At 44.6% G+C, this 25,272-nt stretch overlaps 1 protein-coding gene across 1 annotated transcript in view; it reads left to right on the forward strand.

The window, feature by feature from the left end:
* Window positions 1-25,272, forward strand: part of MYO1E (myosin IE) — a 115,824-nt gene that overhangs the window by 26,006 nt on the left and 64,546 nt on the right. The window contains exons 5-9 of the mRNA XM_034660908.1: window positions 10,688-10,775; window positions 14,323-14,412; window positions 18,708-18,839; window positions 20,631-20,765; window positions 22,022-22,154. Coding sequence (XP_034516799.1) covers window positions 10,688-10,775; window positions 14,323-14,412; window positions 18,708-18,839; window positions 20,631-20,765; window positions 22,022-22,154 — 578 coding nt within the window. The remainder of the gene's footprint in view (window positions 1-10,687; window positions 10,776-14,322; window positions 14,413-18,707; window positions 18,840-20,630; window positions 20,766-22,021; window positions 22,155-25,272) is intronic.

Here is a 25,272-nt window from a genome sequence, read left to right on the forward strand (position 1 = left end):
GAGAACTGCCTTCTGGCTATGGGCTTGAAGAGCACGACCTCAAATCTACCCTTTCCCCCAAGCTCACTGCTACTCTTACCTTCCAGCCTGTGTGACTGTAGAAATTCCTTTATCACCAAAGAATGTTATTCAGGAAGGCTGACTCACTAGCTAATTAATATATTATCCCCAATCATAATAGTAGCCCCTTTTTGAGTCCTTGCTTTGAGTCTCAACATCTTTCACTTAAATCATTTACAACTTGGCAGACAAAGTGTTACTGCCCACCTTTTTTTGCACCTCAAGAAATTGAGTCTCAGAGGTAAAGGAACCATGTTAAACATCTCACATTTGCAATGTGGCAAAGCCGCGCTCTGAGCTGGGGCTGCCTGGCTCCATTGTTACACTCCTTCCACTTCTCCCTGATGCCCTGAGCCAGCAGGTGTCAGGTTATCTGGGTGATAATCTGTTAGTCACGTGGTGTAGTGGAAAGAAAGACCTGGGGGGGGGCGCCTGGGTGGCACAGCGGTTAAGCGTCTGTCTTCGGCTCAGGGCGTGATCCCAGCGTTCTGGGATCGAGCCCCACATCAGGCTCTTCTGCTGGGAGCCTGCTTCTTCCTCTCCCACTCCCCCTGCTTGTGTTCCCTCTCTCCCTGGCTCTCTCTGTCTCTGTCGAATAAATAAATAAAATCTTTAAAATAAAAAAAAAAAAAAAGNTAAAAAAAATAAAGTTTAAATGGTATTGTAGCTTCATGAGCCTTCTAGTGAACAGATGCTGTTAGGAAGACAAGCTCCCAAGCATCGACTCCATACAGCCTTGTGCAGATTACAGATCATAAAGACGACTACTATTCTAAACCCTGGGGAGCTTTCACTAGTAGTAAGGGGTAATCAAGTAGGACCGAGAAACATGGGGTTTNGTTCTGTATAAAGTGTGTGACCTCTGCAAGCTTCAGGCAGTTCATCTGCAAAATGAGGATTAATGCCTTAAAGGAATGTAGGGAAAGCCGAATAAAGAAATACACATAAATATGGGTTTTCTTAAAAGATTTTATTTTTATTTATTTGAGAGAGAGAGTGAGAGAGAGAGCGCGCGTGCGCATGAGTGGGGGGAGGGGCAGAGGGGGAGGAGAGGCAGACTCCCCACTGAGCAGGGAGCCTGACCTAGGGCTCCATCCCGGGACCCTGGGATCATGACCTGAGCCCGAGACAGACACTTCACCGAGTGAGCCATGCAGGCGCCCCAGAGATGTTTTTAAACTGTTAAGAGTGCTGCAGAGTATCTGCTAATCACACTGAAAAGAATTTCAAAGCCAGTACGCTGTTGAGCGGGGGCTGGAATTTGGTCCTCAGACTAAACATTGGGCTCTTCCTCCTGCGTCGGTTTGGGCCAAGAAGAGCGCTGCCATGAGGCCGTTTTCTTGGCAGACTGTAGGTGAACATTTTGTCTGCTTGACAATACTAATTGGGAAGAAATAAGAGCTCTCTGTCTTGTTCACACTTTCCTCATTATGTTGAAGAATGAATTCTTATCATTTACTCAGCAGCTTTAGCAGGTCTCTGTGATTATTTTACACACTCAGCTATTGCACGTACTTGAGGATTTCTTCCTCAGTGTCAGGACAGGGTCTGACAGATCAGCCCTTTCTCTGCAGCCCTGGAATGCCCCAGGTGGGTAACAGAGATGCTTCCCCTTGGACTTGCTTCTTTCCCAGGTGCAGTAAGGCTGCCAGGGAGGGAGCGTGTGAATTCAGTCTTTGGAGAAGGCTGTCCCGAACCTTCTCTGATGTATTTCTCCTTCTGGATCACATGTTGTCATGTGATCACAGGGATGCAGGCTATTATTTGTTACTTCTCACTGCATGTGAGATAATAGATGTTTTTGGCAGAAGCCTTAATTAAAGAGGTGTCTATCAGTAAAGACTCAGGGGTAGTGAAAAGTTTGATTATACTACGAACCGTGCTATTCATGGAGTGACTTTGCAAAGCACCGTAGATTGTAATGGACCAGCTAACCCATATATGCCCTGATGCGAAGCATTAGAGACAGGCTCCTTTCCTAGCAATGCTGCTCACTAGCTCTGTGTCCCAGAGCGAGTTGTGTAGCATTTCTCATCAAAGAACGGGGTCAGAGCACCTTCCCCACAGGGCTCACTCAGGTCAAATGACTGATGGGTGCGAAGCCTGTACAACCGTCCCTGGTATGCCTCAGCTGCTCGCTCACTGGGCAGTGCTACAGTGATGACATCCACTAGTTTGTTCCTTTCAGATCTCCTTTGGAATTGATGTTATTTCTCATCTTCTAGACTATTTCTCAGACACACATATGTTCATCTTTGAACTCTGGAATTGGGAAACAAATTTTTTCAACTATCTCTGTTTCTTATCCTTGGGTTAGACCTTTTGAACTAAGAGTCAAGTTCAGTACTGATACATCCCTATATCCAAAAGTAGGGCTCAAGCCCTCAAGGATCGGTGCCAGAAGATTTCAGAACTTCGTCGTCTTCTCAGTCTCCCTGCGACGTTGACACAGTCAGCCTCCCGTGACGCTGTATTCGTCCTCCTCCTTTCCCTCTTGCCTCTCCAGCCTTTCCAGCTTGTTCTTTCTCCTCAGTGCTCCCAAAATGTCAGTGGTCTCCATTTCATTCGACACGCTTTGAGCTGCCAGCAACAGAAAATCTAACTCAAAGTGGTTGAGAAATTAAGGCAACTTGTTATCCCACATAACAGAACATGCAGAAAGGTTGTGCAGACCTCAGGGCTGGTGCTCGGTGGTCCATTGATGTCATCAAGGACCCAGGTTCTTTCCAGCTCTCTGCTTCACAGTCCAGACATCCTAAGATTTGTCCTGGTTCCCCTTGGTGGCTGCGGGTGGCTGCCAGGGGCAATCAGAGTAACGTACTTCCTTATATCCTAGAGGGGAGAGGAGCCTCTTGCATGAGTCCTTCCCTTCCATCTAATGGGGCAGCTTTGTTCATATGGACTCTTGAGTTGCTGGGGGTGGCGGGTCAGGTGGCAATGGGCTCAGCTGAGTGTGGGACCAGCATCTCTATGCCTGGTGTCCCGGGCAAGATATCTGAACCAAGTCAGGAAATTGTCAGGCGAGGGGAGGTGGGGAAAAGAGCTTGAGTGGGAACCAGTAGTGGCCACTACAGTCCCCACGGTCCCAGTGCGGCCTGTGCTCAAGCATGCTTCTCCTTGGTAGTCCCACTTACTCTCACTCTCATCCTGGAATTTTCATCCAGAACCTTTCTCTGTGCTTCAGACTCACATTTTCAACATCTGCTGCCCATCCCTTTTAGCCACTGATCAAAACAACTTAAAAGGGGGAGAATATATATATATTCACATGTACACAGGTGAACAGATAATTCCTTCCATCTGCTTCTTCCTCCCCATCCTCAGATTTGCAACATTTCCTATATACTCTCCTTTAAACAATTTATTTTCAAATAATTCCAGTTGTACAGGAAAACGGGCAGAATAGTTCAAGCAACTCTTGTATCTTCTTCACCTGGTTTCCCCAGCTGGTAACATTTGACCACATTCATGCTCTCTCCCACCTCTTCCTCCAACCATATGCACCCACACTCAGCAATTATTGATTTTACCAGTGATATTAATATCTTTCTGAACGTTTTAACATCAGGCTGCAGTTGTGATAACTCATCACCCCTAAACTCTCCAGTGAGTATTTCCTGAAAACAAGATGCTTTCTACATAACCAGTTACAATACTCCAAATCGGGACGCTGATAAGGGTACAGTGCCACCTAACCCCCAGACCCCATTTACATTTTACCGGTTCTCCCCCAAATATCTCTTTCCATTCTGCTCCAGGATTCTTTCCAGGAATACATGTCTCTTCAGACGCTTGTCATTTTGGAACAGTTCCTCAGATTGCAGGGGACACATTGCAGGGTTTACCCAATATGTGTATTTCCTGCTCTTTCCAGTTTGGAAGAGTGCAGGCATTAAATGCAGTAGGCTGACCTCAGCGTGGCTCTGTCTCGTGATTCCTTCTGACCAGACTCAGGTCATTCCTGCTGAGCAGGACTTCCTCAGAAACAACGCTGTGCTCTCGAGCAACTGGTTGGGCCTGTTCCTTCTGATTGAGCTCACCATGTTTTCTTTTAGGACATGTTAGTGTTTTGTGGGCCTGTTTTGAGATGATGGCAGCATCCTGCTTCTCATCGAACCTCCACCAATCATAGCATCCAGTGATGACTCTGGCCCAGACCAGTCACCTAAATGACAGTCTCCAAATGGTGATGCTCCATTTTCATCATTTCTTCTTTGTTCATTAGTTGGCAGTCTGTGATAAGGAAGAGTTTTCCCTTCTCCCTTGTGAACCGATTTATCTTGTTTTATGGCAGTACGTACGGGCCATAGTCAGTGGGTCATAACCCAGTACTGTGACGCTCTTGATCAGCGGGAGCCCTTTCAAACTGGTTCTTGTGTGCTTGACCCTGTCCCCATCAGACACTGTACTTTTGTACCTTTTGACACAGCTATGTGTTCTAGGCTCGGCTTGCATTTTCCCTGGCCCAGCCCTGGAATGGACCATTTCTCCAAGAAGCCATGGTCCCTTCTATTTGTTATAATATATATATACACTATACACCACACACACACACACACACACACAGAGTTACGAAGTGTCTGTGTGTGTGTGTGTACTGATTCCTTTCATTCCCACAGTTAAAATGAATGCCTTTAATACCAATCCAAGCCCTCAGGGTTCTTTCTTCTTTTCAAATTTGTTATACTTTCTCTGACGAGAGTCTTGTTTCACATTATTTTCAATGTATTTATCTATTGGTCAATCTGATCAGTCCCCCAATCCCCAGCCATCTCTTCCATTCATTACCTCCGTGCTCCCCTCAACCCCCCTCAGTGGCTCTGAGACCCAGCCCACCATGCCCACTGGCCCCCACCTCTGGGTGGTCCCTCGGATGCCCTTCACAGCTCTGTGTCCTTGTCTCTGGGCTCCTACAACCACATGAGATAACCCCCAACCCTGTCCCGGGGATTAGAGAAACTCTTATCTTAGTATCTACCGGCTCCTGAGGCCCCAAACCAGGATGCCATTCTTCATTCCTTCTTATCCATCTTCTGTCAAAACCCATCCCTTGTGCAGTTCTACCAATTTTATTTCCTAATAGGGCAGGACTTTACCATCTTCCATCTTTTGCCACCAGCACTGCCCTCATGGAGGCCTTCATCCCCCCTCCCCTGGATCCTGCACACCCTTCTAACCTGGCCGTGTCCTTCCAGCGTGGCCTCCACGCTCCACACCTGCTTCCCGTTGATGACTGCAGCGCTTCCCAGCTATGCAGGGCGTGCGTGATATTAACGTACGAACAGAACACAGTCCCATGTTTAGTTTTATTTCAATGTTCCTGCTTCTATCAGAGAGTGAGTCTGTTTTGTGCTGGTATGTTTTAAAACCTCTTGCTGATCTCTTTGTTAAAGAGAGTGGGCTTCAGGCTCAAGGCTTTTGGCAAGGCCAGCTAGAATTCAACCACTTCCAAAATGGTTCATGTGAGCTCTTGAGGACATTAAAATTATTTCTGTAAAATACATGCACATTTAAAGAGTAAGGATCCAAAAAGATCACGCACCACTTCACTTTTAAGTTAAAAGAACATCCCCGGAGGGGCGCCTGGCTGACTCAGTTGGTGGTGTGACTCTTGATCTCGGGGTTGTGAGTTCGAGCCCCACATTGGGTATAGACGTTACTTAAAAATAAAATTTCTAAAAAAAGAAAAAGAATATCCTCTGAGCTGACCCTCCTTTTATGCTGTCCATCCTGGCTCCTTTCCCATCCCTATTCACAGGGAAATAACCATTGTCCTGAATTCTAAATGTCTCCTTCCCTTTTCCTTATGGTCTTACTACTTACATTTGCTTCTCTAACCAGCCTCTTGACTGTCTTTGCGTTGTTGAACTTGATGTAAATGGAATCCTGCTCGATGCGGTCCATGTGTTCTTCTGCAGCTTTTTTTTCACACAACATTCAAGTTCCTGAAATTTACGGAGAGAGTAGCTGTAATTTCTTTTTTTTTTTCCCTTCCAAGAATTCCACTTTTGAATATGTCACAGTTTATTTATCTAGTCTGTGTTGGTAGAAATTTGAATTATTTTCACAAATAACTTTTATTTTTGTGGTATTTATTTTTAAAGTTGCCAATTTGGGGCAAGCCCTGGTGGTTTTCTATTTATCATAGTCCTATATATGTTCCTTTAAAAAATAAATTTAAGTAAATTGAGTCAATTTAGAGAAAAATACTAAATCAATAATAGATCAGTTGGTCTTTAGAAGAGAGGTAAAGGCAAAATTCGTGAACAGGATGCAGAAAGGACTGGAGTCTGGTCTGTATAAAATCAAAAACACTGGCTGCTGCTGACCAGATCCCTTGGTCCTTCCTCAAAACCGATACCCAAGGCACTGTCCTGGAGCTTTCATCCCCTCCCAGCTTCTCTCCTATCCCTCCAGCTCCCATTCAAGTCCTTTTCCCCTGTGGTGGTTCCTTTCAGTTGCACCCAGTGGGGTTTTTGTCTGCAGCTAGGACTCAGGCTTCACCCTTCATCCCTGGGTCCGACTGCACATGGGCTCCACACCCCACCTGGCTAATGTTACTTGTCTTGTTGAGACTTAAAACAGTTGTGACTTTCTTTAAGAATCTTTTCTTAACATGCACTCCAATCAGGGATACATGTCCCCCAGGAGGCCCTAAAACCATACCCCCATCTACACGGTTTTCTTACAGCCTGTGTGCACTCCCCTTCCCCAGCAGACAGTGAGCTCCTTCGGGGCAGGAGCCATCTCTCCTTCCAGCCTCCAGCCCAGAGTTTGGAACGTGGAGGGGCTTAGACAATACATGTAAGGTAAACAAACACATATACAGTTTTTGTTTTAAGTGTTTATCCTTCGTAAAGTGCAAACAAATCTAAAGTTGGAAAAGCAACATTTCAGTAACACGAACTTGATCAGTTATAAAGGAACGGTAGTTACTGTGGTAAGAACTATTAGAGAGGGACACCTGGGTGGCTCAGTCAGTTGGGTGGGCATCCGACTCTTGGTTTCAGCTCACGTCATGATCTCAGGGTCCTGGGATCAAGCCCTGCATAGGGCTCCACACTCAGCACAGAGCCTGCTTGAGTTTCTCTCCCTCTGCCCCTCCCCTAGCTCTCGCTCTCTCTCTTTCAAATAAATAAATAAGTCTTAAAAAAAAAAAAAGAACCATTACAGATTATTTTGAGACTAGGAAGGGGGAGATGGGAGTAGATTGGTGAATCTTTGAGCAGTAGAAAAGATCGAATCTCCTTATTCTATGGGAAATCTGCCCGAAAATAAGACAGAAATGTTTTTATATTTGCTAGAGTAAGTTGAAATGAATTGAAAACACTATTGATTTCTAAGCGAGAAATAACTTTCAGACTTGTAAAAGCAATTGTGGTCCTTGAATCCAATTATTAATATACCACTGTAAGTAGCTTTTTCCCCCAGAACATTCTTTCCATTTCTTTGAAATTTTAGCATATGTTTCCATTTCTATAGCTAGTGCACACAGAACTTTATTTCTTAGTTGAATTGATATTTCCTATGAAGTCTGTCTTGACTTTGTTTTCAATTTGTTTGGTTGGGTCCCAGCCAGTTATATAAGAACTACAGAGTTAGTTAAAAAATCTTATTTCTATGTCCTGTCCTTGGAGACTGGGATTGGAGGCAGGTCAGAAAAGGAGCCCAAACATGAGCATTTTAAAAGTACTGTGAGGATTCTGGTAGGCTGCTGGATTTAGGGACCAACGGGGCATTTTTCTAATTTAAAGCACATACGCTTCTAGAGTATTTTTTGGTCCGCATTGAAGTCAAGTGCAGGCAGTGGAATTAAGAAAGACTGCCTGTAACCATAAGCAAAGCAAATTCCCTAACTGCTGTGAGATGCAAAGTAAATAATGTTGGGCATGCTGTATAATGTCTGAAGCCTTCACATTCTTTTAACTTGCGTTTTAGTCCAGAGGAAGAAATGATATTTTCCCATCCCAGAAGGGCCAGTATAGTTATGGTTGTATATACTATAAGCTTCAAGTAATTATGTAACATTCCATTATTGTACCATATTCTGAGCAAATTACCAACCTCTGATCAATAGAACTTTTTTTTAAGCGTTTGTAAATGGAAACCAAGAAATGAAATTTCCAGTCAATGTTCAGCCAGAACTAATTATTTTAAAGCTTCTGAAAAATATCACAATTACTAGAATGTCGATGTTCTATTTTGGACCTGGCATACTTATTTTAATACATGGAATGAATTATGCTCTATTATTCTTCTGTCCTTTTGCTTCTAACAAAAGAGATAAAATAGTTCATGTCTGATCACACTATTAACGAAAGACACAGTGAGGGAATCACTATACTTTTATTTCCTAATTCTAATAGGATTTGTTACTTTTTCCTTTCTCTTTCTTACAAACACACACACACACACACACACACACACACACACACACACACAGAGCTTGCTCCGAGGAATTCTGAACATGAAAATATGTTTATTCATCCTGATAAAGGAAGTTGAAGAATAATTTAAAGAAATTGATCAGTGTTAATCATCACTGTCATGTGTGGTTCCACTTTTTCCAGAAATCCTGTCTTTAAAAATCTGAAATATATGGGTAATTACCTCTCGAAAATTTAAGCGTAAAAAGAAATCACATCCAAAGAAAAAAGAATCATCTATTGTATCGGCCCCTCAATAAGTCAGAAATAGTTCTTTTTTAAAAAAATTTATGTATTTACTTGAGAGAGAGCATGGGAGCACAGGTGGAGGGGCAGAGGGAGAGAATCTCAAGCAGACTCCTTATGAGCGCGGAGCCCAATGTGGGGCACGATCTCACGACCCCAAGATCATGACCTGAGCCAAAATCAAGAATCAGACGCTCAACCAACTGAGCCACCCAGGCACCCCAAGTCAGAAATATTTCTTTTTCTTTGTTCCATTTCTATTCGTGTCCATACATTATTTTTACATAGTTGTGTTCACAGTATAGATACATTGTCTTCGGCTTATGTTGCCATGAACCTTAGCTGAAGTCCTGTGTATGTTGCCACATAGTTTTCTACTAGTTATTTTAAATGTCTGTGTGATATTAGATTAGGTGGTTGTCGCTTTGCACTTTTGGACTTTACAATATTCTTGAATGTTCACATTATTTACAACATTATAAAATGGAGTTTCATCTGTCGACAAAAACCTGTGCTTCCAGTGAGCAAGAGTGCGTGTTTTGACTCTGGGTCTTGCATATAAATCATTTGATTACATGGACCGTTTAAACCGATCATTTCCTCATGGGGCTGAAATATTTGCTCTACCTACTTGTGCCTGCGAGTAAGCATGTCCTCTAAAAACAATGTGCCATTTCATGCCAGATTTGCTGGTTTTCTTCTTGCCACCACATCTTAATGGAATTTCAGTTTGGGTTTCCTGGTCACCTGGAAGCCGGGAGCTCTGTGTGCTGGGATGGTGAATGAGTCGCATTGGTGGATTCAGAGCCCCTCAAAGAGTATTGTTCCCTTATTCTTCCCTCTAATCTCTCTAATTAAACGTGTATTACGTCAAGGAAACTCAACCAAGTTCTGAGTTCTGCTCTGATGGCTACCTTAATCCTTTTTGTGTTTGTTGTGTTTCGAAATAGCAAATTATTTCCAAATTTATTTCAGTTTCCTTTTGAAGGTAAGGGGTCACCTGGCTTGAATGTACCCTAAGCAGGCGTTTCCTCTTTTCTTGAGTAACCGAGCCGTTGATAACACAAAGGCAACCAGTAGCGAGATGAGAAGTCTGACCGACTTCAGCGTGTTGTGAGTTGAGGTCATCATCAGTTCGAGGGGATTTTGAAGGAAGAATGGGTATTTTGAAGAGCAGACTATACACTAATAACAAAAGGGTTTCCCCGTGCAGTGAGGCCCCCAAAACGGAAGGTAGTCTTTGTTATGCAGGATGTGATTAATATTGCCTCATCGTTTAATTTTAGAACTTCTAAAATAAAGTCGCTTGCATCAGGTCAGGGCACACGGTTTGAAACCTGAGAGTGCCTACAGTTTCCTTTTTTTTTTTTTTTAATTACAGAAGTAATTCGTGCATTACTAAAAGTTTGGGAAATAATGATCTGAAAGGAGTCTTCCATGATATCTTTCCCTTTTCCAGAACTTCTGCTAATATTTTGTGGTAGTTCTAGTCTTTCTCTTTTTTTTTTTAGTGTTTTTTTCCCTTACATTTTGTAACATGTTTTCATATATAATTTTATCTGATTTATTTCACTCAACATTATTTCCTATGCTTTTTTCTCTAAGTTTACAATCTTCCTGTCAGTGGTAATTTCTGTATAACATTCCATCCTTCTGATATCCCGTCACGTTCCTAAGCGTGTTCTCCATTCTTGGGCACGTCGAATGCTTCATTGTCTCTTCTGGACGCGATCGTTATCAAGACCTTGGTCCACAGAGCACGTTGACGTCGCTCATACACGTCAGCGAGGTGACCCCATCCTGGCACGGATTTGCCTTTCTCAGCCACTGCTGTGCATTTATTACTGAATACCTTTCTGCTTGCTTGCTTTTTTTGTTTTTGTTTGTTTTGTCACAGGGAGGGACCTGGTTGTGATCCACTTCATGGGTGGGTATTTTTGTCTGTCTTTTCTCAGTGGTGAAAGTGGTGCCGGAAAGACAGTGGCTGCCAAATACATCATGAGCTACGTCTCCAGAGTATCTGGAGGAGGGCCCAAAGTCCAGGTGAGTTCGTGAGAGGGCCCATTTTGAGGCCCTGTATTAGGCAAAATTTAAGTCTCCATTTGCTGTTTAAAAACATTTTTCCCCCACAGAAAAGACATAGGTTCTATAACCAAGCAGCTTGAAATCTGCAAAGAAATAGCAGGAGATGGAGACACCTCATATAGAATGAGCTCTTACAAATCAATAAAAAGCTCAAAAATCCAAAAAGGAAACAAATAAAGGGCATGAAGGACAGACGACTCATCAAGCATGAAAACATGCTCCCCTCATGATAAGAAGGGTAATGCAAATTAAGACCTCGCTGAAAAGCTATTTCTTAACTGTTGGAATGGCAACAATGTTCAAGTGTTTTAAACACTTTGTTGGTAAAAATATAGGAGCGTAGTTCCTCTTACACATTACTGGTAGGAGCATGAACTAGTATGCTTTTATGGAGGGCATTTCAGCAAAATGTGTCAACTCTGTGTGTATGCACCCTCTGATTCATCAGTTCTGCTTAAGAGAATATATCCTTTAGATGTACTGAAATGTATGTGAAATGATAGTTATTTGATATGGCATTTTTTAGTAATAGAAAAGCCTGGAAACAACTTGAAGGTTCATCATTCGGAGACTGGTGAAATAATTTATGGTTCATAATAGAATAGAATATTAGCCATAAAAATTAAACTTCATGTGTACTGATAGGGAATGATCTCCAAGATAATGACGAATTGCAAAAAGCAAGGTTTAAAAACATTGTGTATAATGTGTTGCCATTTGAGGAGAATAAGAGAACATATATCCATATTTGTTTGGGTAGGTATAACATACCTCTGGAAGGATAGATAAGAAACTGATAATGGGTTCTTCAGGGAGGGGAAACTGGGAGATCAACGGAAGGGCACACCCTCCCCTATATCCTTTTGAGACTTTTATATTTTGAACTATGTGACGACACTTCCAATTCAAGACATTGACAAAAATCTTAAAATAAAGTGGGGGAAGGGGCAGGGGAGAGAAAGGAAGAAGGAAAATTTAGAGGGTAACATTAGGAAAGCAGGAAGATCCAGAAAAATGAGGACGCAGGAGAGATGAAAAAGGAGAGGAATACAGTATGGGCCGAGAAGCAGCACGTTCAAGGGTGTGGTATGGAGAACAGTAGATACTGTCTGTCTTTAGTTTGACCCGTCAGCATCAGCAGGAGTGGGTGAAGCCCCCTCCCCAGAGAGCAATGGATGATGGCGGAGGTGGGCTAGGTCCACAGGGGTCTCCCAAACACATAGGGCTCATCGCTCAGACCACTGGGAGCACTTTCCTCCTGGTACTCATGCTCCCAGGTAGATTTCACCATCAATATTAATTTTTTAATCCGAATCACTGAGTAAGTGCAGTCACCTGTAGACTTTAAAAAGATACATCAAAATTCTTTTCACTGTGGTTCTGTCTGCTAATTAAATGGTGCTCTGTCATGTTATGTCCTGCTGGGTCAGAAAGCTTCAGGCAGCATCCAAAATTCCTTTCATAGAGTAAAAGGGTCTTAGAGTGGCCTCTTTCGCGGAATGAAAGGAAGGTCTAGAGTAGCACTGTCCAGTGGAAAGACGGCACAAGTCACATGTGTAACTGAACATTTTCAAGTGGCTACATTTTAATCAATTTTAAAATTAATTTTGATTAATTTTAATTAATTTTAAAATTAACTTTAAAAATACATTTTATTTCACTCAGCATATCCCAAACACGATCATTTTGGCATATAATCAATATCAAGAAACTACCAAGATATTCTACATTCTTTTTGATATTAAATCTTTGAAATCTGGTGTGTAATCTACACTTAACAGTACATCTCAGTTGGGAGTAGCCTTCTTGGAACTCAGTGCGACACGTGGCTCATGGCTTCGGTGTTGGACAGTGAGTGTGATTCAAGAACTTGGGTTGGTGTGATGCCACTTGATTGTCTCTGTTCATGGGATCACACTCTATCCCTAAAAGGTTGACACGAAGACAAACTCAGGATGCTGTTTTATGGGTGGGGGGCACCTTTACCTTTATGTGTTCTTTGTCTTTTCCCCAAATGCTGACCACATGCCACAGAATTCTGTTGGACATCTTGATAGTTGATGGCTGGATGGTGGATGCACGCATAGGGATTCTCAGCTTCAAAGTCAATAATTAAAGAAGGGAAGAGACAAGGAAGAGCCCTTCTTTTGTTCTGCCCCTATGAGAGTGTTGATAAAAGGTGTCCAATAACAGATACAAAGGACTGATGAAGAACCACAAAGTCAAAATTACAAAGAAAGCACTGTTTGTGTAAATCCATGACTTTTTAAAGGAGAGTAGGCAGCTTGGAAGATGTTTCTAAGCTTTGGACTTGACCCCATGGAGGGACCACCCAGAACTTGCCTTTGGTGCCATTGCTAACCTCCGTTAGTGAAATTCCCATTCTCGTTCCTCTCCTGCATGTTCGGGAGGGTGCCAACGGAACAGCTCCAGCTGTTACATAGTTAATTAGTAGTTAGTGCCTTAATCTAGTCCTGTTTGCTCCAGACCACGACCTAGTGGCCAGACTGCAGACGTTTATTGTTGACTTTTCCCTTCCTGTTTTCCTATGAGGACAATGATACAGAGCTCTTGGCTTGAAATTAGTCAATAGCTAAAGAGCACAAACCAAAGACTTGTTATTTCTGGAACATGTTTAACCATAGCATGTGAATAATTAGAACTACAGGGAATGACTCACTTGTTGAAAGACCTCTCCAACATCAACTCCTATCTGTTGAGCTGTCTTACCCGTAGAGTGTTTTGCACACTTTTCAGTCTGGCGCAGAAGTGGGGTGTTTGAAAAACCAAATCCTTCCTCTCTAGTAGGCCAGGAATTGTTCCATACAATCCAGTGTTGGCCCTTGCTGCTCAAAACGTGGTTCCACGCTGGCAAAACCAGTAGAACAGGGAGCTGGTTAGGAACGCAGACTCTCAGGCCCTGCCTCAGACCGCCTGAATCTGCATTTGCATTTGAACAAGATCCCTTGGTGATTCATGAACAGGAAAGTTTGGGAAGCACAGGACTATGTGCCCACAACCTTGTCTGGGAGGAGACACTATTTCATTTCCCCTAAGCTGCCTCTCCCTTGCAATGAAGAGGGTGGGGTGGGGATGTGATAGGCAGGTGGAGAAGGGGTTGGGGACAGTAAAGACTGGTCAGCGTGGCAACGAGATGCCCCTTCCTACTTCGTTCTCCTTCCCACTGTGACTCCTGGCATGCCTGTGAATGCAGGGTCAAGCTCCACCATCCAATTTGGAAACCCAGTCCTGGGACATCTGTAGATCCCATTTTCCTGCTGGTACCCTGGTTCCAGGGAATCAGGCATCAAGTCAAGGGAGTTGGAAGACACGAGCACACAAGCACGTTTAGGTCTGTTGAGAGAAAAGCATAAATCTTCCAGAAACCCCAGGACCGTGTAGATTTGAGACCTCATCTTATCTGGGTCCTTACGGAAAGTTTGGCTTCACGTTGCGTGGTTGGTGCTTGCAACCTTCCTAACCTCTGGCCTGTCTGCCGTGACAGCACGTCAAGGACATTATCCTGCAGTCCAACCCGCTCCTGGAGGCCTTCGGGAACGCCAAGACCGTCCGGAACAACAACTCCAGCCGATTTGTGAGTCTCTTCCCTGTTTCAGAGAATGTCACCTGATGGATGACATCGATATTCCTGATTTAAGTCTGGTATCCCCAAGGAAATGGGAGCTTTTCACATTTCATCAGGAGGCTGCCTTTTCAATCTCGTCTTCATTTTCTGTAGCGGTGTGCTGTCGGGCATCCATTTGCCCTTTCCCTGAAGTTAGTTTTAGCCTCGGGATAGAAGATGATTTTTGAAAACAGTTCTCAATGCAAGTTGCCTTACTAGGGAAAATGAAAATTGATAGAAGTGTCAGCTTTGGTCCTGGAGGGGTTTGCTTTGTGCCCTAGAGGAAAGACATTCTTTCCCAGACAAACAAGTGAGTCGACTAGATTTGCAGGTCTTCTTGCCTTACTTTTGCTTCCTGGAACTTGGGCCGTGGACATGCAAGGGAACAGAAACTTTGATCCTGTACCTTGGAGAGAACCTTCCTCCTCTCTGTCAGCCACAGTGAGCCAGTTGTCTACCCACCCCTCAGAGCTCTGTGTGTTTGTTTTAGATATATTCTTGTAACCTAATCACATCCAGAAGCCACTGGATACGGCCTGTCAGATGGCCTCCTAACTGGTCCACTTAACCCAAGGCAATGAAAGTGTCAGCCAAATGCATTGTCATGAATACCCATTTGGACATTTTTCTGCCCGAGCGTCTCCTCAGGGGGTGAATTGGAAAGCTTGGCAAGGATGCATATGAATATATTCCCCTTGACAAAAAGCCACATTTACAAAGAAATGGGTATTTGGCCAGTAGCTTTGATTTATGTAGATTTTATATCTTATCTCAACCATAGATTATGTCTGGCAGTAAAGCAGTCAGGGAGCCATCTGTGAGGCTGATTCCAGACCATTTTAAAATAAATAGTGGGAATTTTGGAGAAAAACAATTTCTTTTTCACCCTTCTATTTTGGAAGGAAGCTTCTATCTCCAAGAGAATTCTTACTAAGGTCTCATGCAGTGATTGTTAGATTCCCTGGTGAGTTATATCTGTCCTTATTGCCCTCACTTTCCTTGCTGTTCAATACTATTCAAACTATTTACTCATTCGTTCACCACTCATATTTTTCTGCGCGGTGCCTAGGTTGTGTTATCTTGAGGAAGTTTCTAGGTAATGAAATACAAAAGACAATGTGAATGAATTTTCCACTTGACCTTTTTTTCCTAATTGTCTATCTCAGTGTGCCCTGTAAAAATGCACTGACCAAATTTAAGTCTCTAGCTACCCACCCCCTTTTGCCTTCTTTAGCAAAAGAATAATTAAATCAGTATTTTGATGTTTCCAATATAAATTGTTCTTTATCCTTGGACAAGGAGGATACATCAGTCATTTTTTATAAAACAAAACAAAAATACCCAGGATTTATTATTTTTCCGATTATAAAATTTCACGTAACCCTGATGGAAAGATGAGAAAGAGTATGAGTGCGCAAACACACACACACACGCGCGCACACACACACACACACACACACACACACACGCAGTAATGTCTGATGGGGCATCCAAAGATGTTTCCATTAATAATGAGAGAAATGTAAATTAAAACCATAAATCATTTGCTGTCTTTCAGATGAGCAAACATTAAGGAGATTGATAATACCAGAGAAAACACACTATTGGTTGAAGCCTGACACATTCCCCTAGGAGAGCAATTTGGCAATTTTTATCAACATTTAAAATGTTCAGGGGCACCTGGGTTGCTCAGTCAGTTAAGTGCCCAATGCCTAATCTCGGCTCAGGTCTCAATCTCAGGGTTGTGAGTTCAAGCCTTGTGTTGGGCTCACACTGGGTGTGGAGCCTACTTTAAAAAAAAATTTGAAATGTTCGTTTTCTTTTAATTATTCTTTTAAGATGTTATATCTAAGTCCTGTTAATAATGACTTATTTAAAAAGATATCCATAATATATTATTAAATTTAAAAAAAGAACAGGCTACAGAACAATATAATACTTATAATATGGTCTCATTTTTTATTTTATAAGGCACATTATATAAAACTTAACTAAGGTGTCTGTAAGTCAGAGTTTGAATATACTGTTAACAAGTGATTATTTAGTAGGAGGGAGTAGAAGGGGCTTCAGGGTCGGAATATAGGTAATTTCTCCAGCAGGGGAGCCTGGATGGCTCAGTCCATAGAGCATGTGACTCTTGATCTCAGGGTTATGAGTTCGAGCCTCATATTGGTTGTAGAGCTTACATAAAAATAAGATCTCTGAAAAAAGGGACATGCGGTATGAATCATAAAAACTCCATATTTCCACTTACCAATCTTTTCAAGTTTTAAGAAATATATTATGAAATATTTCAAACACTATTTAAAAATAATACAACCAACACCAGCATACCCAGTACCTAGCTTAAGGAATAACACGTTACCAAGAATCAACGTTTCTGTCCATCTGATTATGAAAACACAATATCCTTTCTTCATACAAGTTCCTCTTTTCCCCCAGGCTGCTCTACAACAAAACTAAACTTTTGGTCTCTCATTGGGGTTTTAACTTTTATATAATAATTTTGAATTGTATAGTAGCATTTCTGTCCATTGGAACAGTGGTTCTCCACCTTGGCCACATATAAAAATCACCCAGGCTCTTAGAACTGCTCAGGTTTGGGTGCCAGTCCCTAGAGATGGATTTACTTCTCTGGGGCACCTGGGTGGCTCAGTCGGTTAAGCATCTGCCTTCACCTCAGGTCGTGATCCTGGGGCCCTGGGATCCAGTTCCACATGGGGCTCCCTGCTCAGTGGGGAGTCTGCCTTTCCTCTCCCTCTGCCACTCTCTCTGCTCTGCTCGTGCTCTCTCTCTCAAATGAATATATAAAATCTTAAAAAAAAAAAAAAAAAAGCCTCCCCAGCTCTTTGCAACAGGGCAGCCAAGGGTTCAAACCACTTCTGAAAGGGCTTGAGAGTTTGCCATATCCTACATCTGCCCTTCCTGGATTTGATGTCCTGTTTGGTTTCATTCCCATGGCCAGATTGATGGGGAATGGTTAGGGGGTACACATGGACAGACACTGATTTATTCCCTCCAAAACGTGACAAAAGGAAAAGATGGTGAAGGAATAGTCATCATCATAGGAAGCATGGGGAATCTTGTTCAGCATTCGTGTCTCCGGAAGCACTGTAATTTGGGATAGCAGTGGTTTGTGGTCCTTCTGTCTGTCTGGTGCTTCTAGGTGTTTGTTTTTGGATTTATTTGGGGGAAGGGGAGGAGTCATCAGAATAAGACACATAGACAGTTAGAGGGTGGCCTTCTTTTGTAGCCTTTCTGATACCTGGAATCTGCAGTTGACTTAGCACGAACGCAGCAGCTAGTGGAGGCCATAGGCTGCAGGAAAAACGTGAAATGTGCTTTGCTTGTCCTTAATGAGTTTATGGTTCTAGTCCCAGACTTGCGGCCTGGCAGGAGCCAGCCCTGAAATGGGTGGATTTCATCAGTGTACACATTTTAAAACTACTTAATGTTGTAAAATATTAAAATTTTAAAATGTGAAGCGCAGTTAGGCTGGGCATGCTCTCCAGTTTGACCCCAGGCCATACCACTCCCTAACACCCACATTCTCATCTTTTCCTTCGTCTACATTTACGCTCCTGGCCCTTTCCAAGGATGGGAGAGCAACCAGGTTCTAGTGAGAAAAATAGTGTCATTTCTTTAACAATCTGGACACCTTTCCAGCTAAATCCCAGGGCTTTATTCTCCTTTGTTCCTTCCGAGCAGTAATTTAAAAGGAAATAATTAACAACAGTAGCAAAAATCTCCACACCCACAACTAGCTGGAAAGAACATTGTTTATAATCAAGTGTTTTTACTTTATGTAAGAACGCTGGATGGTCCAGAGGTAAAAGGACGCCTTTTGCTCAAAGCCATGAAAATAGTCTGGCAGAGGGAAAATTTGCTCTCCCTGAAAGAGGCTGATAGAGTTCGCTCTTTTTAGATCAAGGGAACATTGAGATTTTCTATCCCATTCTTTACAGCTTCCGGCTTAGCAGGCAAGTACCCACTGGGGGGAAATGGGCAAGGAATACAGCATATCCTTATTTAGTCGGGCTAGAAGGGTGGATTCTCTCTCTCAGTGTAGAATCGTGTGAGTGGACAAAAGCCCTGATTATGGTCTGAAAGGAAGAAGTGAGGAAGTCTTGATCAGAACTAGGAATAATTCAGAATGTATCTTTCATTAATGAATTTCCTTGAATTATATGCTGTGTTCAAAGCCTGTTTGGAACATCATGTTTCTGCTCACCGACCATTGAAGGAAATCCCTAACTTTCTTGCAGGGAAAATACTTTGAAATCCAGTTCAGTCCAGGTGGGGAACCAGATGGTGGAAAGATCTCCAACTTCCTTCTGGAAAAATCCAGGGTGGTGATGAGGAACCCCGGAGAGCGGAGTTTTCACATATTTTACCAGGTTTTCCTTTATATTTTTTCTATTTCCTTATTCCTTCTCCACGTTAACAAAAAAATTTTTTTCCTCTCAGTTCCCAGGTTTAGACAATCTAGCCTGCCAAGCCAAGGGGTGTTTATTACTATAGTGTATATAAATCAGTGTGCAAAAAATGGTGAGGGTGTCCCTACCTGCGAGGAGAGTAAGTTCTTGGGTAAAGAAGACAAGAATTTCCCAAAGGTTAAATAATCAAGAAAGTGGTAATATAACGGCAGAACAAACATAGGAGTGCTTGATTCTTTGCCAGGCAGGAGTCCCTGTGGGGAGGTGTGGCTGGGAGGGCAAGGAGAGGTGCGGAAGGCGCACAAGGGAGCGAGGTGGGGAGTCTGCCCTGGCAAGTCAGGTGGCCCAAACAGCGCCTGGACCAGTTGGCAAGGGCGGAAGTCTCCCGAAGGAGAGCTCGGAGGAAAGACTAGAGGGGGCTAAGGATCTTTAGGAATCCTGGACCTGGACGTCCAGAAGCCACGGAGAGTGGGTCAGATTTCTTGATGTAGGAGTTTACGTATTAGCATTTCATATATCGGGGATCCACTCAGATTTTCTTTGAAGAAAGGCCTGCAGCTGTTTTTGGTGTTAGGTTTACTTTGTTATAGTTTGAAGATCATTGGATTAGAAGCAAGTTAAAGCTGTGTCGGGAGCTCGTACACAGTCTTTTCAATTAGCTAGCTCTCTCAGATGATGGCACATCACTCTTGCAGGTGGCTAGCGCGTGATGAGGAAGTCTGCTCTGAGGCTTGGAGAAGTTCAGAGTCAAGGAAAAGCTTACGGCCAAGAGCAGCATGTGTCTGCAGGCAGGAGAGGGTTGGGGGGGGTTGAAAATGGAAACGAGGGGCTCTGTGGTGTGGATGGGGAGGAAAAACAGAAGGGGGAAAATAGGAAGGGGGTGACACAAAGATATTTTGAGGAGGCAGAAGAAAGCGAAGGGACCCTGATGTCACGGGTGACCTAGAACTTCTCTGTAATGGAGATGATGTTCCCTCCTTGCGGGGTGTGGAGCTGAGATGACAGGAGGAACTTGACAGGGATGGAGAAGTGTGGCAAGGCCCTCTCTTTTCCTAAATCCCTCCGGACTGGAGCAGGTGGCTGCTGGAGCCAGCCTGCCCGGGCGAGTGCTTCCCTTCCCACTTCCTCCTTCGGTGCTATTTTCTTGGTAGTCTGAAGTCAGTCGTGGTAGGAGTGTTTACACCGTGACAGTCAGCAAACGCTACAAATCCATTCTTCTCCCCACGAGCTGATTGTTGGATATTTTTCTAGCACACCACTGGTGGGAGCCCTTTAAGAGGACCTCGCTCAGACCGAAGGTGAATATCAAAGTGGGACAGCCCGTTGGTTAGGAGGTTCCAGAACGCCGGAGAGCAGGACCCGGGCCGCTGCTCTAACAGGCATCCGTAGGGAGTAGCATGAGGGGCCGCTGCACTTCATAAAGCCATTAGCACGCTGAGCAGAAACGAAGTGCTTATAACCTGGCTTGTTTTCCGCTCTTCTGGGGGGTCTCACCAGCACGGCACCGCAGTTCTCCTCCTTGGATGCGGGGAAGTTCTCAGCTCTTGTAGGTCTCACCAGAGTTGAGAACGAGATTTTGCAGAGATGACCGGGGCTACCACAAGCAGAGCAGCCATCCTGAAGCCCACGTTTTGGAGACGAGGATCCCCGTCATTGTAGAGGGCAGGGTCAGAGCGTGCTCGTCGCCGGGGCCCGGGAGTGGGGCCTCGGCTTGGTGGGCCGCACCACACACACCCCGCTTGCCTCCTGCAGCTCATCGAGGGCGCCTCTGCAGAGCAGAAGCACAGCCTGGGCATCACCAGCATGGACTATTACTACTACCTGAGCCTCTCGGGGTCCTACAAGGTGGACGACATTGACGACAAGCGGGAGTTTCAGGAAACACTGGTAAGGGCTGGCTCAGGGCCACGCAGGAGGGGCTCGGCGGCGCTGGCGGGGCCTGGGGTAGGCAGGGCAGGGACGGCTAAGAGTGAAGAGCAGCCGCTTGAGGACCACCGAATGAGTTGCAAGGGGGGAAGAAGTGAATTCCCATCCCCGCCCCCACCCCGCAGGTGCTCGAACAGGTGAGCGCTGTTGTAGGTAGATTGACCATCCCTGTTTGCCTAGAGCTTATGCCCTTGCTGAGCTGCTTCCTCAGAAAGCTGAAGCGAAGACCGCCCTTCTGATCTTTTCCAACACCTCCAAGCGGGTTCCCTTCACCCCCACGCTGAACGGGCAGACGGCAGCCCTTGCCTCCATGTCCCTCACGCAGTGTGCATGTTATGGTCCCAAGTGTCAACCCCGGTACCTTATTGAGGGGTCACATCTTCAGGGAAACAACTCAGTAAGTCAATCTAGAACTTTCTGGGGCTGAGCTGTTCACCCGTTTAGCCTCAAAGAACTACATACCCTCTGCCTTTTGAGTCAGTTTCCTGCCAGGCCTGTCCCTCAGCCCAGACCCAGGTGTGAGGTGGGGACCCGACAGGGCAAGTGGGGGTGCGGTTTGAGGGGGGGCAGGAATGAAGACCGCCATCAAGGGGCCACATGGCTACAAAGGAGGGGAGAGAAGGAATGCAGATGAGAGGTCTGCATTGGTCCTAGCATATGTTTCTTTTAGGGTTCAGATAAATCTTGGCATTTCAGCTATTTTTACTGAAGTTAACGAACTCAGAAACAAGACTTTTCTATTGACGCTTTGATTTGATTTGCTGGAGGTCTTTAACCAAGATCCTTTCGCAAGTACCATCTATTCTCACCCTCCTGGTGAGGCGAAAGATCTCCAAAATCTCCTTGGAGTAAGTGGAAAGGGGGACCTCCGTGCCCTTGGAGGGAGGTGGGTGGCCGTGAGGACACTGCAGGGCACAAGGACAGGGTGCTGATTGTGGATATGGCTGTGGTCCCTGTGTATCTTTGCTCCTGGAGAGCTCCTGCCGGGGGATCGCGTGCTGCATCTAAAGACACAAGTGCCTTTCCAGCCTGCCCCTGACACTTGAGAAGAGGGGATGAGTGCCTTGGGCAGTGACCGCGTCCTACAGCGCCTTCCAGCCGCCGCTGCCAGCTAAGCCCCCTGTGACCGCACAACTCGGTCTAAGCTTTGGCTTCTTCATCACGTGCTTAGCAAGCTGGGGCCAACCCACCTGGATGATTTCTCGCTTCTCTCTCAGCACGCAATGAACGTGATCGGGATCTTCGCGGAGGAGCAGACGTTGGTGCTGCAGATTGTGGCGGGCGTCCTCCACCTAGGGAACATCAGCTTCAAGGAGGTTGGCAATTACGCGGCCGTGGAGAGTGAGGAGTGTGAGTAGCTCTGGCACGTGGCGGGTGAACAACCGCTTAGCTCTGCCCCAGGTAACCAGCCATGTCCTTTGCTAGGGTCTCAGCTGGGCATTTGGGGAAGACACGAGGAGTCTTCGGTCCTGTTGGGGCAGAACAAATGGCCTTAAGAGCGTCTGGGCCTCTCCTGGCCACCTGGCCTCCTCGCCACATCCCACACTGGTAGACCTTTCATGAGATTGTTTGTTTCAATGTGCCATCAACCTTGGGGGAGTCTGGCAGAATTTCACACCTAGGTTTACAAATAAAGTGATACTTCAATGACGATGAGAGTGAGAGCCAAATAACTCCACGAAGATGGGCCTCCTAAGAAAAATCTTCTCTGTACCTGACCTGGAGCGTCTCCATTCACCTCACGGTCCTGAAGAGCCGTGATGGGGTTTATGTCAGTATGGAAAGCTCGCAGGTGCAGCTTGTCTGTGGGCTGGTTTAGACTTCGTTCTGAAAACAAACACATGGGCCCTGGCTCTTGTGTCAATACTGCTGGCGATCACCTTTCATGGTCACCTCTCTAACAAAGCCTGAAGGCTGAGTGATCGGGTTTGTGCTTTGGGAAGAAATCGGTCCTTCCTGCGGGCACGTTGTTGGTTGTGTGAGCTGCAATCTGCCACTGACACTGTGACGGGCGACTTTAGCCTCCAAGGCATCAGATGGCTTTCCAGGCTGCTCTCAACCCACACAGCCTTTAACCACCCAGGAAGGCATTTCTTCCTTTCTCAGCATTCTTCCAGAATGATAAATTTAGATGCTTAGTAATAAATAGTATCCCACTCATTGCTGACAATGCAGGGAGGCTATTTCCATTCCAAATAAGGTTCTTTTTTTATATTTTTGTTTTCTTTTGTGATAAAAGAGGGAAGTTCTGCTAACTTCTGATGTCTGTCTGATAAAAAGAAAGATGAATTATGTTGACCAGGGAAGTGAGTGTGTGTTGGTGTGTGTGTGGGGGGAATGACAATGAATATACATGGTGTGCATAAAGTCTAGAAATAGCATCTAATAATAATCACTGTTTCTAGACTCATATTTTCCTTCACATTTAACAAATGCACATATGTATCCAGGAGGGTCGTTAACACTTGCCCTTTTAACAATGACCGTGTAGGTTTCTTGGTGGTTGCTGTGGAAGCAGAATGACTTTCTCTTGCCTTCTTGGGTAGTACGGTCCTATTGCCTCTTCATGCTGGGGAACAAAACAACTGTGACACAGCGAGCCCTCCCCCGCGTGCTTGAGCCAGGAAGTGGTTCCTTGCACACTGAGGTCTGGAGGAAGCAGCCCCCTCAGCCAACCGGGGAAGGCCCAGGATTGGCACCTGCCTGGCAATGCCCTGATTGGAGGTGCTGGCGTGCTGGAGGCCAGGAGAGGCTGTGCTTGGGCCCAGAGAGCTCGAGCAGAGACTTGGGCCCTCCTCCTGAGAATCCGTTTCCTGCTAACTTGGTATACCTTAACATGAGTCATTACCTTAGCAGAGTGTCGTGTCTGCCCCTTTGCTTGTCACCTTGTTCCCTTCCCCAGAGGGCACCAGGGTTTCCAGTCTCTTGTATTCCTTTCAGGGGATATGTGTTCCAGAGCCACAATGCTCATCCATTGTTTCTCACTTTTGTGCATTAATGGGAGCATAACGCATCACGTTCTATGGTTGCTTTTTCACTTCCCATTATGTCTTGGAGACTATTCTATTCATTAAGAACTTGATGAAGCTCTTTTTATTTTTTCTTTTTATTTAAAAAAAATTTTGTTAGTCACCATACAGTACATCCTTAGTTTTTGATGTAAAGTTCCATGATTCGTTGTTTGCGTATAACACCCAGCGCACCATGCAATACGTGTCCTCCTTACTACCCATCACCAGCCTATCCCAATCCCCCACCCCCTCCCCTCTGAAGCCCTCAGTTTCCCAGAGTCCATAGTCTCTCATGCTTCATTCCCCCTTCTGATTACCCCCCCTTTCTTTATCCCTTTCTTCCCCTACCGATCTTCCTAGTTCTTGTGTTCCATAGTTGAGAGAAATCATATGATAATTGTCTTTCTCTGCTTGACTTATTTCACTTAGCATAATCTCCTCCAGTCCCGTCCATGTTGATGCAAATGTTGGGTAATCATTCTTTCTGATGGCTGAGTAATATTCCATTGTATATATGGACCACAGCTTCTTAATCCAATCATCTGTTGAAGGGCATCTTGGCTCCTTCCACAATTTAGCTATTGTGGACAACGCTGCTGTGAACATTGGGGTGCCTATGGCCCTTCTCTTCACTACGTCTGTATCCTTGAGGTAAACACCCAGTAGTGCAATGGCTGGGTCATAGGGTAGCTCTATGAGCTTCATCCCTTTTTAGTTACATAGAATTCCGTTGCTTGGCTGTTTGTACTTTCACTGAACCAGTCATCCGTTGGTGGGTATCAGGGCAGAGCCTCTGCTGTTACAGCACTGAAGGCACACACTAAAATGAACTCACCTGGTTTGTGTCCTCTTTCTCATGTTTGAGTACATCCCATGGAATAAATTTTTTTAATCTTTTAAAATTTTTAAAAAGTTTTTATTGATTTATCTGACACAGAGAGAGTACAAGCATGGAGAGTGATAGGCAGAGGGAGAGGGAGACGCAGGCTCCCCGCTGAGCAGGGAGCCCAACATAGGGCTCCATTGCAGGACCCCGGGATCAGGACCTGAGCCAAAGGCAGACGCTCAACCGACTGAGCCACCCAGGTACCACCCCCGCCCACCTCAACGTGGACTAAATTTTTAGAAGAAAGTGTTAGCCCATATTTTTATAACAGAAGAAAGCAGACAGGTTCTCTAGCTGTTGTAGAAAAAAGATGGTAAGATTCCCGTCACAGCTGACCTAATAAAGCAAAACAGCCATCAGTGACAACAGATTTTGTTATTGACCTGACCTTAGACTAGTGGAGCTGTAGGATTTCCTGAGTCAAACCTGTATGTTGCTGAGAAGTCAAGAAAACCTCAGCTTAGGCACGTGTATATCCATCATAGTCACTATAGTAAGATGACATACTTTTGGAAACAAGTCTTGCTCCAAAGACGTTAACCTGTGAATTTTGTTGAAGGGAAAAAATACG

Source organism: Ailuropoda melanoleuca, chromosome 5, assembly GCF_002007445.2.
Source record: "Ailuropoda melanoleuca isolate Jingjing chromosome 5, ASM200744v2, whole genome shotgun sequence".
NCBI lineage: Eukaryota > Metazoa > Chordata > Mammalia > Carnivora > Ursidae > Ailuropoda > Ailuropoda melanoleuca.